Raw genomic sequence first — 14,208 nt, forward strand, 5'->3', positions numbered from 1 at the left:
ACAAATAAGGGTTGAAAGGTATCAAGGCTTGTACGCCGCACTATCATTGATGGAGGGCCTCGGCATTATGGTTTAACATTTCGTATCTCGTGGGAGGTGATTTCGGTGTCGTCGGGAGCATCGGCTCGGGCGTAAAGAACGCACGGCATGGAAGACTATAAGTAATATTTGGCCAAACGTGTCACATTTTGACGACGCCAGGTTATTTCTTGATGGAAAGAATAGCATTTTTGACAGTGAAAGGGCTTCAAAGTTATAATATGCATAGAAAACCCATCGCCTATGTGTTTAATGCAATGATAACTGGAAAAGGACCGTGCTTCGGGATATCCGTCGTTAAATATTACAAGGGTTACCGTAAAATAACACAGTTCTCTTTATCCGGTCCCAGCGTTGTACGAATAATAGTTAGCTGGTCGCTAGGCCGTACCGTCCCGTAACGGACCAGTTTGCAGCTCCGGAGCCATGCCTGCAAAAAAATTATTCCCTTGTACCCCCAACCACACGGCAAGAATAAGACGGAATCTGTTTTTGCGTTTCTTCTTTTTTTTTCGTCTCATCCACCCTTCATAAATTCCCAATCTCTCCTCCACTCCTACCTTTTCTTTTGAGACAGCCTTATTATTTTGGTTTGTTGGTATTGTTTGTTTCCCGCTATGGCATCCACACTCAGATTGGGGAGCGCTGCGCTCCGTTCCACTTCCATCGCTCAGAAGCCGGTGGTTCAGTCTGCAGCGTTCAATTGCCTTCGCTACTACTCATCTGCGAAGACCAAGGTCAGTGGTTCCGAATTACAATAATATATAGGTACGGAACGCTAACGGGCGCGCGATGCTGGCTCCAGTCCCTTAAAGACACCTTTGCCGACAAGCTTCCCGGCGAGGTTGAGAAAGTGAAGAAGCTCAGAAAGTGAGAGATTAGCGATTAGCGATAAGGGATGGTTATGATGCCCAGTAGCTAATCAATTCACTGCCATTGGTAGGGAATTCGGCTCCAAGGTCATTGGAGAGGTCACCCTTGACCAAGTTTATGGAGGTGCCCGTGGTGTGAAGTCCCTCGTCTGGGAGGTGAGCGGAATAAATTTGAATAAAGAGAACCGTAGATGGATGCTCATTGTATCTAGGGATCGGTTCTTGACTCCGAGGAGGGTATTCGTTTCCGAGGATACACCGTACGTCACCTTGAACTACCATGAAGACCTTCAAAAAAGTGTCTGACCAGCTGTTTAGATCCCTGAATGCCAGAAGCTGCTCCCTAAGGCCCCAGGGGGCGAGGAGCCTCTTCCAGAAGGTCAGCGGAACCCTCTTGTGATGAGAATAAATGTGCTGTAGCTTGGAAAATGGACAAACTGACCCAAAAACACAGGTCTTTTCTGGCTGCTGTTAACCGGAGAAATCCCCAGCGAGCAACAAGTCCGCGCGCTTTCTGCCGAGTGGGCTGCTAGATCCGATGTCCCCAAGTTCGTCGAAGAGCTCCTCGACCGCTGCCCAAGCACCCTGCACCCAATGGCCCAATTCTCCCTCGCCGTGACCGCCCTGGAGCACGAGTCTTCCTTCGCAAAGGCTTATGCCAAGGGTATCAACAAGAAGGACTACTGGCAGTATACATTCGAGGATTCCATGGACTTGATCGCCAAGCTGCCGACAATTGCCTCTAAGATCTACCGCAATGTCTTCAAGGATGGCAAGGTCGCCCCGATCCAGAAGGACAAGGACTATGGCTTTAACTTGGCCAACCAGCTTGGCTACGGAGAAAACAAGGATTTTGTTGAGCTCATGCGTCTCTACCTCACTATTCATTCCGACCACGAGGGTGGTAACGTCAGTGCGCACACCACTCACCTTGTCGGCAGCGCTCTCAGCTCTCCTATGCTCTCTCTTGCTGCCGGTTTGAATGGTCTTGCTGGTCCTCTTCACGGATTGTAAGTCGCCATTGAACCCGGGCACTCTTCAGTAATGAATATACTGACTTTGTATTTTAGGGCCAACCAAGAAGTGCTTGTCTGGCTTCAGAAGATGAAGAAGGCCATTGGCAACGATCTTAGCGACCAGGCCATCAAGGACTATCTCTGGTCTACATTGAATGCCGGCCAAGTTGTCCCAGGCTATGGTCACGCCGTCCTCCGCAAGACCGATCCCCGATATGTGTCCCAGCGCGAGTTTGCTCTCCGCAAACTGCCTGATGACCCCATGTTCAAGCTTGTCAGCCAGGTTTACAAGATTGCTCCAGGCGTTCTTACCGAGCATGGCAAGACTAAGAACCCTTACCCCAATGTGGATGCTGTGAGTTTCCCTTCACTCTTCCTTTCCGCCCTTTGTCGCGCAAAAATTAATATTTCGTTTCTAGCACTCTGGTGTTCTCCTCCAGTACTATGGCTTGACTGAGGCCAGCTACTACACTGTCCTCTTCGGTGTGTCTCGTGCGCTCGGCGTCTTGCCACAGCTGATCATCGACCGTGCTCTCGGTGCTCCAATTGAGCGACCCAAGTCCTTCAGCACCGAAGCTTATGCTAAGTTGGTTGGAGCCCAGTTGTAAAGATCCAAGTCCCTTGGCTTTGCAGCGTTTTCAATATGGCATGAGACTCGCACGATTTATTACTTTTAGGGAGCTCGCTTTCTCCCTTCCAAACTGTCTACCCTCCGCTTTTTACTTTTTCCGTCGAGCACAAATTTCTTTTCTTTCCAGTGGGATTCTCAAGGTTCAAACGGGAGGTGTAGGGTAGAGGTTCTTGGTTATTGATTTATGTATAGTCCAAGTACTGCAAGTTTTCTTTTTTTTTTTTTTTTTAACCAGTGTATTAATATGAGGCCACTTATGTGCTGCTCTGCATCTCGTCTCCTCTCATGGACTCATCTGGCCGTTATAGCTTTGCCTATTACAGGCAGCATCAGTGGCATTGTAATTTTCATGCCTCAGGAAGGATGAGCACACAGCGCCCCCAACCTTCGGATTCCGGCGCGTTCCTTCGCTGTCCGTCGCGGGCGGTGTTTGTTGGGAGCACGGAGCTGGCTGTTGAGTTCAACAAAGCCCAGCTCGCTCTTCCCAAGAGCTTGGGCTGAGAACGCCATGTTATCAGCCACAGCCGGGACACGGCCTCTGATTCGCGGAGGGCCCTGACACTAAAATTCTGTTGGCTGAGTCATCGGGAACCTTTCCTGATAAGGATTAGCACATAAATCACACCATCGTGGATGACACAGGCCGCTAGTCCGTTCTGAGAATGTTTGCTCTGTTTGAGGGAGATTGGCTCGCGTTGGGCGACTTAGTCAGCAGCCATTGGCCCCTAGGGGGAGGTTCGTTGGTCGGAGCGTTTATATCTGCAGTTTCAGCCCAGATCTTCAGCTTCCTTTCCCTTTTTTTTCTTTTTTCTCTTTATTGACGAAATTCTTGTTATTATCAAGGCTCAGAGCGTCGTCGCGGCCCTCCAGAAATTCAAGTGTAAGCATCCCTGCGTTCCATTGCTTTTTTACCTCGGTGAGTTTTATGGATTTCACAAGGGCTTTTTCGGCCGCAGAAAGGGGAACGGGCTTCCCCCGAGCTCGCGGCATCCGGAATTCTTGGCTAAACGATTGAACCCGCCAGATTACGGAGCAAAACGTTCTTTAGTTCCAGAGAGAACACGGAGTAAAGGAAACTCCGCCCGTTTACCACGGTGATCCCGCAAAACTTTCACAAGGAAATACAGATCTGTCTTCGGAGACCAAGTCAGGACTGAATTCACGGTCAGCCGTCGTTGCGCGTTTTGCCCCCATCCATTCGCCCTCAAAACCACCCCATTCGGCTACAACAGCAGTAGAGGCGACGCTTCTGCTCCCAATTCCACAACCAATCTAAAAACCCAGAACAACACCGGCGAAGACGCCCCCTTCATCCCTTGGTCAGGGCCCCTTTCAGCGTCCCAGTGTCAAGAGATGTCCGCCGCTCAGGTTTCCTCCGCCACCAGCGCTCCTCGAACTATCGAGAAGAAACCCGTCAAGTTCAGCAACTTGCTGCGTGAGTATTCTCTTACAACAATTCTGTTATAACTGCTTGGTTCAAGACCAGTTTGCTGATCTATGTTCGTATTGGCTTAGTTGGCGCCGGTTTGAACTTGTTCGAGTAAGTAGTAGTACCACATCAACTGGAGGTCAATTGGATTTTGAGAGCAGCGGTGCTGACACTGTGTTTGCGCAACCGATCAGGGTCACCACGCTGGGACAGGTAACTTTTCCCTCTATTGTATGGTTGGTTAATGGATGGCTAACTGTTTTGATTGAATAGCCGCTGGAAGTGATCAAGACAACCATGGCTGCCAACAGAAACGATAGCTTTGCGGGAGCCATGGGGCGGATTTGGGGTCGTGGCGGTGTTCTCGGCTGTAGGTTTCCTTTTTTTAAGATAGTGAGCCCGCAACCATCGCTAATAAGTTTTGAACGATATAGATTTTCAAGGACTCATTCCGTGGGCCTGGATTGAGGCATCGACCAAAGGTGCTGTCCTCCTCTTCGTGGCATCGGAAGCCGAATATCACGCGAAGACTTTCGGTGCATCTGATTTTATTGCGGGAATCGGCGGAGGTATGGCAGGCGGTGTCGCTCAGGCATACGCAACCATGGGTTTCTGCACTTGCATGAAGACGGTAGAGATCACCAAGCATAAGATGGCTGCGGCTGGCGTAAAGCCTCCCAGCACCTTCGCTACTTTCATGGATATCTATCGCCGTGAAGGTATTCGCGGAATCAACAGGGGAGTCAATGCGGTCGCCATCCGCCAGACTACCAACTGGGGTTCACGATTCGGCCTGTCTCGATTGGCTGAAAGCGCGATCCGCAGAGTTACTGGCAAAGAAGACGGCCAGAAACTCAGCGGTTTCGAAAAGGTTATTGCTAGCGGTCTGGGTGGCGGTCTGTCAGCCTGGAACCAGCCTATCGAGGTTATTCGAGTTGAGATGCAGAGCAAGACCGAAGATCCCAACCGCCCCAAGAACTTGACCGTGGGTAAAACCTTGAAATACATCTATAGCACCAATGGAGTCAAGGGATTGTACCGAGGTGTGACTCCTCGCATCGGTCTCGGTATTTGGCAGACAGTCTGCATGGTCGCTCTCGGTGATATGTATGCTTCCCACCATCAAGTCGTTTAATTGCTGCTAACCACTATATCTGTAGGGCTAAGGAAGCTGTCGAGAAGTTGACCGGTGACAAGGTCACTGCCAAACACTAGGCACGAAGCTATAAACTAATATCTTGGGCCTTGTGCGACGCGTCGCCATTTCAATCCTTGCTTTTACTCGTTAAACACAAGTGTTTGCATAGAATAACCGTGTGTGTTTTATAATCTGACGAAATTCTCTAGATTACATACACCGCCCGTATTGTAGTCTTTTTTTTTAATGACTTGTATCTTACCAAATACAATACTTATACCATATTGGATCAATTGAGCCAGAAAAAAAAAGGTCAAAATGTGCACTCTCATTCTTAATACAAGTACAGTACATGCGGTCTATTCGAACAATCTTTTGAGTCGAGGGTTTCCCTTCTCACGCTCCTCATTACCTCTTTTTCTCCCCTTGGTCCCCCCTTCTACTTAAACTCGCTACGTTTTCTCGTCCCCCTTTCATAGATAGCCCAAAAGGAAAAGAGATGCCACCAAATAAATGAAAAAGCCTTCGAAGTAGACGCTGGACAGGCACAGGGAATGATTCTAAAGGAAAACAGCTGGTCAGGGTGACGAGTGTATGGAAACGGCTCTATGCGCCCTTCCAACAAATATTTTGTCTTATTTTTTTTTTTTTTTTTGGTGTTTGCTTTTAATGTAGGAGATTTTGAAAACGAAGGAGGAAACAGAAATGAGTTTAGCTTCGGGTATGTTAGATATTTGATGGCTTTATATATTTACACAGTTAGACCGAGCTCAGAGGCATAGGGGATGCGGAAGAGGTCGCCGACGCTGGCAACGGAGGCTTTGCCTGCCAAAAGAGACTTAGCGGCCTAAAAAACCGTGAAAAAAATGTCAGTGTTAGTTTGATCATTTTCTTACTCAACTGCTTGAAAGGGGATGAGGGTTATGCGTACCTCCTTAACTTGCTGCTCAGTAACTTTCTCGATGCTCTGGCCGACCCCAGCAATCTGGAATGGCTGGCTGCCATGGACGAGAGCAGAGCCGGTAAGCTCCACACCGGATGTGAGGTTCTGTCCACATTCAAGGGCACGGAATCTAGCCAATGCGATCGCCTTCTTGATATCTTCGCTCGCAATGTTGCCAGAAGCAACTTTCTTGATGGTCTCCACGACGCTCTTGCTGGCTTGGGCAACGGACTCAGCCTGACCAGAGATAGTAATATGGAAAAGCCCAGCATCGGAGTAGGTGGCCTGCTTGGCAGACACAGAGACACCAGAGACCCCCTCGACAGCCTTGGAGAGGAGAGAGGAGCCAGTGGACCACTTAATGGTGGATTGACCTCCAAGAAGGGCAGCCAAGACGTTGAATTCGGGCTTGTAGCCGTTGGTGCCGAAAGAGCTGGATCCAGGGAAAGCGATAACCATAGCGTTTCCGGCTTGGCTGGCGATGCGCTGCTCGCCTCCGAAATATTTGCTGGCTTCGCTAGCGACGGCGCCGGATGCGGGGGAAGCGGGAACACCGGAGAAGAATTGGCCGACCCATTTTGAGACTTCGCTTGCATTGGCGCCGTTTGAAATAACAGCAGTAGTGGCCTTGGTGTATACGTTCTTGCTGAAAGCGGCAACACCGTCGGCATCAACATTCAGAGGAGCCGAAGGAGACGGGATCAGTGGGTTTCCGAGTCCGCGGTGGAAGGCAACGTTGTGAACAGCATCGAGGGCTTGGAGCGAAGGGTTGGCGACCAATTCTTGCTGGGAAAGCTTGACGTGATCAACGACAACTTCGCTGAGTTCATAGGCTAAATACCCAGGTTAGCATCTTTCCCTCTTGATTCATCGAAACGCCTGCCTACCTGAATATTTCGCATTTGAGAGGACTTCCGCCAGCAATTCGGCATAGTAGGGAAGGTCAGCGCTCAGAAATTTCGTCGTGAGGACCACGTTCTCTCTCGAGTGGTAAGCCGAGAACTGCCCTCCAAGCAATTCGGATTCTCGGGTGATCCGTAGCGCCGATCTTTTCGTCGTTGACTGTCAATTGAGAAAATTCTATCAGCTACTGATGTTCCAAACACACTCCGGTCTACATTTCCGGCTGAATACGGGGAAATCGTCCCACCTTGAACGCAAAGTTGGCCAACGCATCGGAGTATCCAGGCAATGGCTGGTATCTCGAGCCGGCTTTGGCGACGACGGTCAATGTTGTGGTCGGGGCTGGGAAGTCCCGGCAAGCGAGCTTCACGCCAGCGGCTTCAGTGGTTTCGTAGTCGTAGCCCTTTGGAGCTGCTGCGGAGGCCATGCCCCGTTGAGAAGTGGACAGGCATTGTTTTCGGAAAGCCTGTACGGCTTGCCGGCCGAAGGAGGTTCGCGACAGCATCATCGCATGTGATGATGAAGGAAGGAGACAGAAGCAAGGAAGAAGAAGAGCAATTGGCGGGGGAGGATGGGGTTGCGCGAGTCGAGAAGACCGGGTGACCTCGTTTGCGTCGGTTCAAAAAGCCTTCCAAACATTCAATCTCAGTTGTTCGGAACACGCCAATTGGGATGAGGTTTGATCACCCTGGCGCTGATTGGCTGCGTTGACGATACTTTTCGCTGGAGTCACGTGCGGTATCTTTTCGTGTATCGCTGGCGTATCGCTGGCCGCAACCACGGTAATTTTGCCAAAAAAGCCGTCGAGCAAGTTGCTTTGAGTTGGCCTCGTCCCTGGCATTCTTGCAGGTACTGTGCGCGTGTTTGTTGCTCTCTCTCGTTCTCCTGGCAGATGAAGGACCGCAGGTGACCCCGACAACATCTTCTAGAGGGGCCGGCATCACTCTAGAAGCTCGCAAAGATGTCTCAGGTGAGTCGGGGCCTTTTCGCTGCTGCTCCAGTCCCCCACACCCCCAGCTATTTGAAAGCGGGATAACTGATGCGATCAACCAGTATGCCGCAGAGCTTTGCAAGCTTCTAATTACGGATAATTTTGGAGAGCTATACGCTGTACGTATTATCCCTACGTCTTCAACGGGATCGAGGCGGAATTAAGCGCCGCCGGGAACTTCAAAACTGATCATCTCCTCATAGCTCATCTTCATCTACCTCCTCAACCATGGCCGGCAACCGCTCCCTAGAATCGTGCAGAACACCCACCTGTCTCCCCGGCAGGTCAGGCATGGACTCGCCGTCCTCGTCCAACAGCATCTCGTCTTCCACTGTACCTCCCTCGACGATGGTATCACATACTACGAATCCAACTGGAGGTCCGCTTATAACTTGGTGAGATCGGGGAAGATTATACAGTTGGTCGAAGAAAGACTGGGTAACCGCGCAGCCAGCATCGTGTCTACCCTCCTGGCACTTGGCCATGCGAAAATCAGCTATCTCGAATCGCTGCCTGAACTCCAACCGGGGCACGAACGTCCTGTGAAAGCAAATGGCATAAATGGTGTCCACGGCGGAGAAGGCGAAGATGTAAATGGCGTGGATAATGACGCGGAAAACCATACGGATCATGCGCACGATTACCAGCAAGACGGACCCGTCCGGGAACCAAATGGTTACCATGACTCCGACCCTGGGCTCCAGGTCCAGACGATATTGCAACAGCTTGCTGCTTTTGGCTTTATTACTCGTGTCCGCAATCAACATTTTCAGAGCCCTGAGGATAATTTCGATGCAGCGCTTAAGGCAGCAAAAAGCAACGGCGACTCCTACGGCCTGAAGGGTAACAAGCTGGAAGCCAAGCTTACAGAGGACGCAGAGAAGCTCGTTAAAGAATGGACTGATGGTAGGATATCTCGGGCACTTCCATCGGCGAGCTTGCTACGAGGTGTAAAACGACGCCTCCGAAAGGATGATTCATCTGCTCCTAGGAAAAGGCTAAAGCTTGATGGGCCTCTAGAGGATGATGTCAAGGACGAGGATGATGGGGATGACTTTTCTGACGATGATTACCATAATGATGAGATGGCCGCATTGGATGTGAGTTGTTTATTCGCTTCTCAGGTTAATGGTAGTGGAATGCTGACCATGAGTAGCCTAACATGGTAATTCGGGTCAATTATGAAAAGTTCAACGTTGCCTTGAGAAACCGACGGCTGATTGAGCTAGCCGACCAGAATGGAAGCGCAGTGACATCTCAAGTATATGAAACACTGCTTTCGCACATCGAAGTTCAAACTCCGACGTGTCGTGAACATGTAGAAGCTATTCCTGAAGGAGAAGAAGCGGAACAATATTCAGTCTCGATTCGCTTGGATACCATTTCTAGAGACCTTGACATTGACTTGGATCTTGCTGGGGTAATTGCCGGAATTATACCCGATAATATCAATGGGATTAAAGAGGATGAGGATGATGAAGACGAGGAAGGCGGCCCTGTCAGCATGAAACGACGCGGTCCGAGCCGCAATTATTTGGTTGATCAGCACCTCTCCTTCCTCGCCGCAGAGCCGAGTTTCTTCTGCACCCGACGAATGCAAGCGGGTATGATTACATGGGCTGTGGAATATCGGCACCTCGCGAAAAAGCTACGGCATCTGGAACTCGAGCGATTAATCGAAGCCCGATTTGGCGGATTTGCTGTCCGTATTGTGAGAGTTCTTGCAGCCAAGGGCAAGTTAGACGAGAAACGCCTACAAGAGATTAGTCTAATGGCTTCGAAGGATCTCCGCCAGATTCTGGGTCAGATGGCCAGCGCAGGCTTTGTGGAGCTGCAGGAAGTACCGCGCGACGCCCAGCGCCAGCCGTCCCGTACAATGTATCTTTGGTTCTACGATCCTGACCGAGTTCGTTTCATGGTAATTGAGGATACGTATAAGAGCATGTCTCGATGCCTTCAACGAATACGCGTTGAACGAGAAAAGTTGAAATTTCTCCTTGAAAAGACAGAACGGTCCGATGTCAAGGGAAATGAGGACCGCTACCTGTCCGCAGCGGAGCTACAAACTCTCAAGGAATGGAGGGATACGGAGAAGTTGCTCTTGGGCGAAGTGGCTAGGTTGGATGAATTAGTTGCCGTGCTTAGGGACTACTGAGATTTCTGTTGCGACTAGCCTTGGTTGGGCCTTTTTTTTTTCGGTCTCACTTATTCCTCTACTGGGCCTTTCACGGTGCAAAATGGCGTGTGTCGGTCTAGCGAAAAAAATAAAAAATTGGGGCATTTAAAAACAGGATGACATTTATTTGGGGGCATTGAATGGATATCTATGTTGAATATCAAATGGAACTTTTGCAACAATAGCAGATTTTTAGTCCATATATTCAGAGTTCGATGCTAGTTTGTGTCTTCAGAGCTGGAAATATTGGTCTGTAACGAATATATTAAGGATATTTTGTAGTTGCAAAATGGATGAGTGTCCATCCATGAGAATTAAGTTGGGTTATTACTTTGATTTCTTCTCTGTATTCGTCTCCATATTCGCGCTGTTAACAATTCCGCTCACGCAGGATTGAACGAAGCGGAAAGCCCACCAAGCAACAACTGTCGCCAAGGCAACATACAGGGCGGTGGGCACTAGGGATTTGGGGAAGATGTTCATGAGATATGGGTCAAGGATAATATCCACAACGACGGGCGGAACGTGATCCATAAGCGTCTCATTAAGTGTGAAATAGTCTGCCGCAGCATCAATGACAAGCAACAATGATGATGTACTTGGCGATGCAGATGACAATCTTGAGGGTGGAGAATGTTCGGTGAGCTTGACGGCGGAATAATCTATTAAAGAAGATGACAAGGAAGGGAAATCGAGGACATCAGATACTGCGAATGTCCTGAGATGGAAAGATGTCGGTTGCTGGAGCTGATGATGAGCCTTTAAGGTAATAGACATATCTATAAATTGGAGGAATTGAGCACTTACGGTTGCAAGCCAGCATATGCGGACTTCATATCGTTGCCCAGGATTCAAGTTAAGGAGACGAACCCAGGATTTCACTCCCATGGGAGCGGTTTCGGATGGAAAAGAAGCGTTGAGATGTCTCCTAATCGACGGTATAGATGGAGAGAGTGCGTCTAATCCGGAGAATTCCTCATTGTATAATAATGATGGCAGCTCAGCGGAGTCTGGTTGGGGTGCGATAAAAATTGTCTTCTCAACGTTTGCCAACACCAGTTGTACAAGGAGAGATAGGAGGAATAGAACAGCCAGCATGGCCTGAGTTCTCAAATTGACCGTGCACATGCTATCCCAGAATGTATGCCCGCAGGACCCTCGTCAAACCATAGACCTAGGCACCTTATAGAGTCCCGTTTAACTTCAGAAGATACATTAGCCATTGTATGCAGCACATGTGTTCCCCGTGTTATAAGAACTCGGGTAAATGGATGATTGCACTCCTGGGAACATACCTCCAGAAGCAAGAAGGAATATACAGCTTTTAACGATGAGTATGTAGACATACCGAACAAATTGTGGTCCTCCAAAGATTCACAGAATGCAGATGATCAAATCCCAAACCAAAACTACCTTTATGACGGCACATCCCCCTGATATCTGGAATCATCCCGGGTGCCGAGATGATGTGTTTGGAAGGTTCGGAGAGTGTTTAGTCATCTGTGGTTAAAAGTTACGTTACGGAAATCAGAACGTGAACCAGCAAATCAGAGGGCATGGCTCGCTCCGAATTGCACGTTGGCGGAACATGATTGGCTCATAAATTGAAAAATCAACAATACCTTACAAAAGGAGGGAAAAGTAAACAACGGCTTGGGAAGAACTACAGCAGGGCATAGCTACACAGATTATAGCTGTCGTTTTGGTTTCGGCAACAATTGTTGGGCTGCTATAGTTACCAGTTACTTTTGGAAAACTTTAGTGTCTCTATCTGCAAGAGAGTATAAAAGACGCTGGTTTCCGTTACTACTAAGTTGAACTTACTTGCTACTTGGTGGGAACAAGGTGCATAGTGCTTGGTTAGGGTGTTTTGGTTGGGCCGAAATATTTCTCCGTGACCTCAGGCTTTCTTTTTCTACGAACCTCCAAAAAAACAACTTTCTCATTTATTCACACCAGAGTCACCTTCATCTTTTGACATACTCCTTAAGTTGGTGGCTTATTGTTTTGGAGTGATCTGTGAACAGATAATTGCTCAGAGTTTTGTTGTTTGCCCATCATGAGAGAAGTTATCAGTTTGAACGGTCTGTGCTCCATTACCCTGCCACCATATTAGCTCTTGAGCTATGAATCCTGGGGGTTCGTTGCTGATGCGAAACTGGTATATAGTTGGCCAAGCTGGCTGTCAGATGGCAAATTCTTGCTGGGAGGTATGTTTCTTCCTAACACTTTCATGAAGCACTCGCAGAAGGTGGAATCTATCAATCCTAACCTTTTGTGGCGTGTGATATAGTTGTATTGTCTTGAACATGGCATTCAGGTGAGTAACTCAGCGTCTATTTCTTGTTCTCTGATATAAAAGTCCTTACAGAGTACTAACATGAATTTCCGGGTAGGCGGATGGATATCTGAATGAAGAACGGAAAGCTGGTGATCGTGATCACGGCTTCGAGACTTTCTTCTCTGAAACAGGTGTGTAAATAGGCCCCGATTTTTCCTATGGTGCTAACTTGCTTGTTATGGATTTAGGACAGGGTAAATACGTCCCGCGAACAATCTACTGCGACCTCGAACCAAATGTCGTCGACGAAGTCCGCACTGGGCCCTACCGTAGTCTTTTCCACCCGGAGCAGATGATCACTGGAAAGGAAGATGCCTCGAACAACTATGCTCGTGGCCATTACACCGTTGGAAAAGAGATGATAGACCAGGTCATGGACAAAGTGAGACGCGTTGCCGATAACTGCAGTGGTTTACAAGGCTTTCTGGTCTTCCATTCCTTCGGTGGTGGAACTGGATCCGGATTCGGCGCCCTCTTGATGGAAAGATTGGCTGTGGACTACGGAAAGAAGACTAAACTTGAATTCTGTGTCTATCCCGCTCCCCAAAATGCCACCGCCATCGTCGAGCCCTACAACTCTATTCTTACCACCCACACGACCTTGGAAAATTCCGACTGCAGTTTTATGGTTGACAATGATGCCATTTACGATATTTGCCGCCGGAGTTTGGGTATCGAACGTCCAAGCTATGAGAATTTGAACCGTTTGATTGCACAAGGTGCGTGAATTCCAAGCTTGAGGCGCCATCTTCAAGATTTTGGTTGTGGACTGGCTTTACCAACACAGATTAAATTTAGTGGTGTCTTCGGTTACTGCGTCCCTCCGTTTTGACGGCTCATTGAACGTTGACCTGGCCGAATTCCAAACCAACCTCGTGCCATATCCTCGTATCCACTTCCCTCTGGTTTCATACGCACCAGTTGTTTCCGCGGCTAAGGCAGCGCACGAAGCCAACTCGGTTCAGGAGATTACCATGGCCTGCTTTGAACCCAGCAGTCAAATGGTCAAATGTGATCCCCGTAGCGGTAAGTACATGGCCACATGTCTGCTTTATCGTGGTGATGTGGTTCCCAAAGATGTGCATGCATCCGTGGCCACTTTGAAGACCAAGCGCACTATCCAATTTGTCGACTGGTGCCCAACTGGCTTCAAGATCGGTATCTGCTACGAGCCACCACAAAGAGTTCCCAATGGAGATCTTGCCAAGGTTGATCGTGCAGTGTAAGTAAATCCCCAGTCAAGTGGAGGGATGCCCTGCTGACGTCTGAAAAAGCTGCATGTTGTCAAACACTACCGCCATCGGCGAAGCATGGTCCGCCCTGTCCCACAAATTCGATCTTATGTTCTCCAAGCGTGCCTTTGTCCACTGGTATGTGGGCGAAGGTATGGAGGAAGGTGAATTCTCCGAAGCTCGTGAGGATCTTGCTGCTCTTGAGCGCGACTATGACGAAGTTGCAAGGGATTCTGTGGAGGATGAGCCTGAAGAGGAATACTAAAACATCGGAAAATATTTTCTCTTATATCCCATTATCTCCGAGTCTCTTCATCCTGCATTTCTGATGCATTCATGGACAATATCATACCACTCCTTTTAATTAATACAATAACTTAATCTGGCCCAGTCAGTATTTCTTCTTTCGATGGATGTGAAGTGGCTTTTTCCAATTCCTTCTCATAGTCTTTCATTTTGAGCTTCCAGCAGCAGTGACAGATATAACCACCTCTCGA

General features: G+C 48.8%; 6 protein-coding genes across 6 annotated transcripts; 4 read left to right on the plus strand and 2 right to left on the minus strand.

Moving 5' to 3' along the window:
* The first annotated feature begins 505 nt into the window (after positions 1-505).
* Positions 506-2,828, plus strand: CIMG_06294 (citrate synthase, mitochondrial). Its single transcript, XM_001242397.2, has 8 exons — positions 506-776; positions 845-909; positions 983-1,067; positions 1,124-1,171; positions 1,230-1,290; positions 1,366-1,921; positions 1,982-2,282; positions 2,347-2,828. The coding sequence occupies exons 1-8, from the start codon at positions 657-659 to the stop codon at positions 2,533-2,535; spliced, it is 1,425 nt and encodes a 474-aa protein (XP_001242398.1). The 5' UTR covers positions 506-656; the 3' UTR covers positions 2,536-2,828.
* A 523-nt stretch (positions 2,829-3,351) lies between these two features.
* On the plus strand, positions 3,352-5,427 carry CIMG_06295 (mitochondrial DNA replication protein YHM2). The gene is made up of 7 exons (XM_001242398.2): positions 3,352-3,474; positions 3,583-3,993; positions 4,074-4,098; positions 4,182-4,200; positions 4,261-4,357; positions 4,422-5,094; positions 5,148-5,427. The coding sequence occupies exons 2-7, from the start codon at positions 3,912-3,914 to the stop codon at positions 5,200-5,202; spliced, it is 951 nt and encodes a 316-aa protein (XP_001242399.1). The 5' UTR covers positions 3,352-3,474; positions 3,583-3,911; the 3' UTR covers positions 5,203-5,427.
* A 118-nt stretch (positions 5,428-5,545) lies between these two features.
* On the minus strand, positions 5,546-7,620 carry CIMG_06296 (processing/enhancing protein). Its single transcript, XM_001242399.2, has 4 exons — positions 7,219-7,620; positions 6,956-7,130; positions 6,057-6,901; positions 5,546-5,972 (listed from the first exon to the last, which is right to left on the minus strand). Exons 1-4 carry the CDS (start codon positions 7,477-7,479, stop codon positions 5,877-5,879), a joined length of 1,377 nt encoding a protein of 458 aa, XP_001242400.2. The 5' UTR covers positions 7,480-7,620; the 3' UTR covers positions 5,546-5,876.
* A 190-nt stretch (positions 7,621-7,810) lies between these two features.
* CIMG_06297 (DNA-directed RNA polymerase III subunit RPC-3) lies at positions 7,811-10,359 on the plus strand. Its single transcript, XM_001242400.2, has 4 exons — positions 7,811-7,941; positions 8,025-8,081; positions 8,166-9,062; positions 9,119-10,359. Exons 1-4 carry the CDS (start codon positions 7,933-7,935, stop codon positions 10,115-10,117), a joined length of 1,962 nt encoding a protein of 653 aa, XP_001242401.1. The 5' UTR covers positions 7,811-7,932; the 3' UTR covers positions 10,118-10,359.
* Positions 9,125-11,564, minus strand: CIMG_06298 (uncharacterized protein). The gene is made up of 3 exons (XM_001242401.2): positions 11,434-11,564; positions 10,946-11,339; positions 9,125-10,879 (listed from the first exon to the last, which is right to left on the minus strand). The coding sequence occupies exons 2-3, from the start codon at positions 11,264-11,266 to the stop codon at positions 10,466-10,468; spliced, it is 735 nt and encodes a 244-aa protein (XP_001242402.2). The 5' UTR covers positions 11,267-11,339; positions 11,434-11,564; the 3' UTR covers positions 9,125-10,465.
* Positions 11,565-11,991: 427 nt separating this feature from the next.
* On the plus strand, positions 11,992-13,976 carry CIMG_06299 (tubulin alpha chain; the record flags this gene model as incomplete). Its single annotated transcript, XM_001242402.2, has 7 exons — positions 11,992-12,222; positions 12,308-12,348; positions 12,432-12,458; positions 12,535-12,610; positions 12,668-13,198; positions 13,278-13,701; positions 13,754-13,976. The coding sequence occupies exons 1-7, from the start codon at positions 12,198-12,200 to the stop codon at positions 13,974-13,976; spliced, it is 1,347 nt and encodes a 448-aa protein (XP_001242403.1). The 5' UTR covers positions 11,992-12,197.
* Positions 13,977-14,208: the final 232 nt, after the last annotated feature.

This window comes from Coccidioides immitis, assembly GCF_000149335.2.
Source record: "Coccidioides immitis RS genomic scaffold supercont3.2, whole genome shotgun sequence".
Taxonomy (NCBI): domain Eukaryota; kingdom Fungi; phylum Ascomycota; class Eurotiomycetes; order Onygenales; family Onygenaceae; genus Coccidioides; species Coccidioides immitis.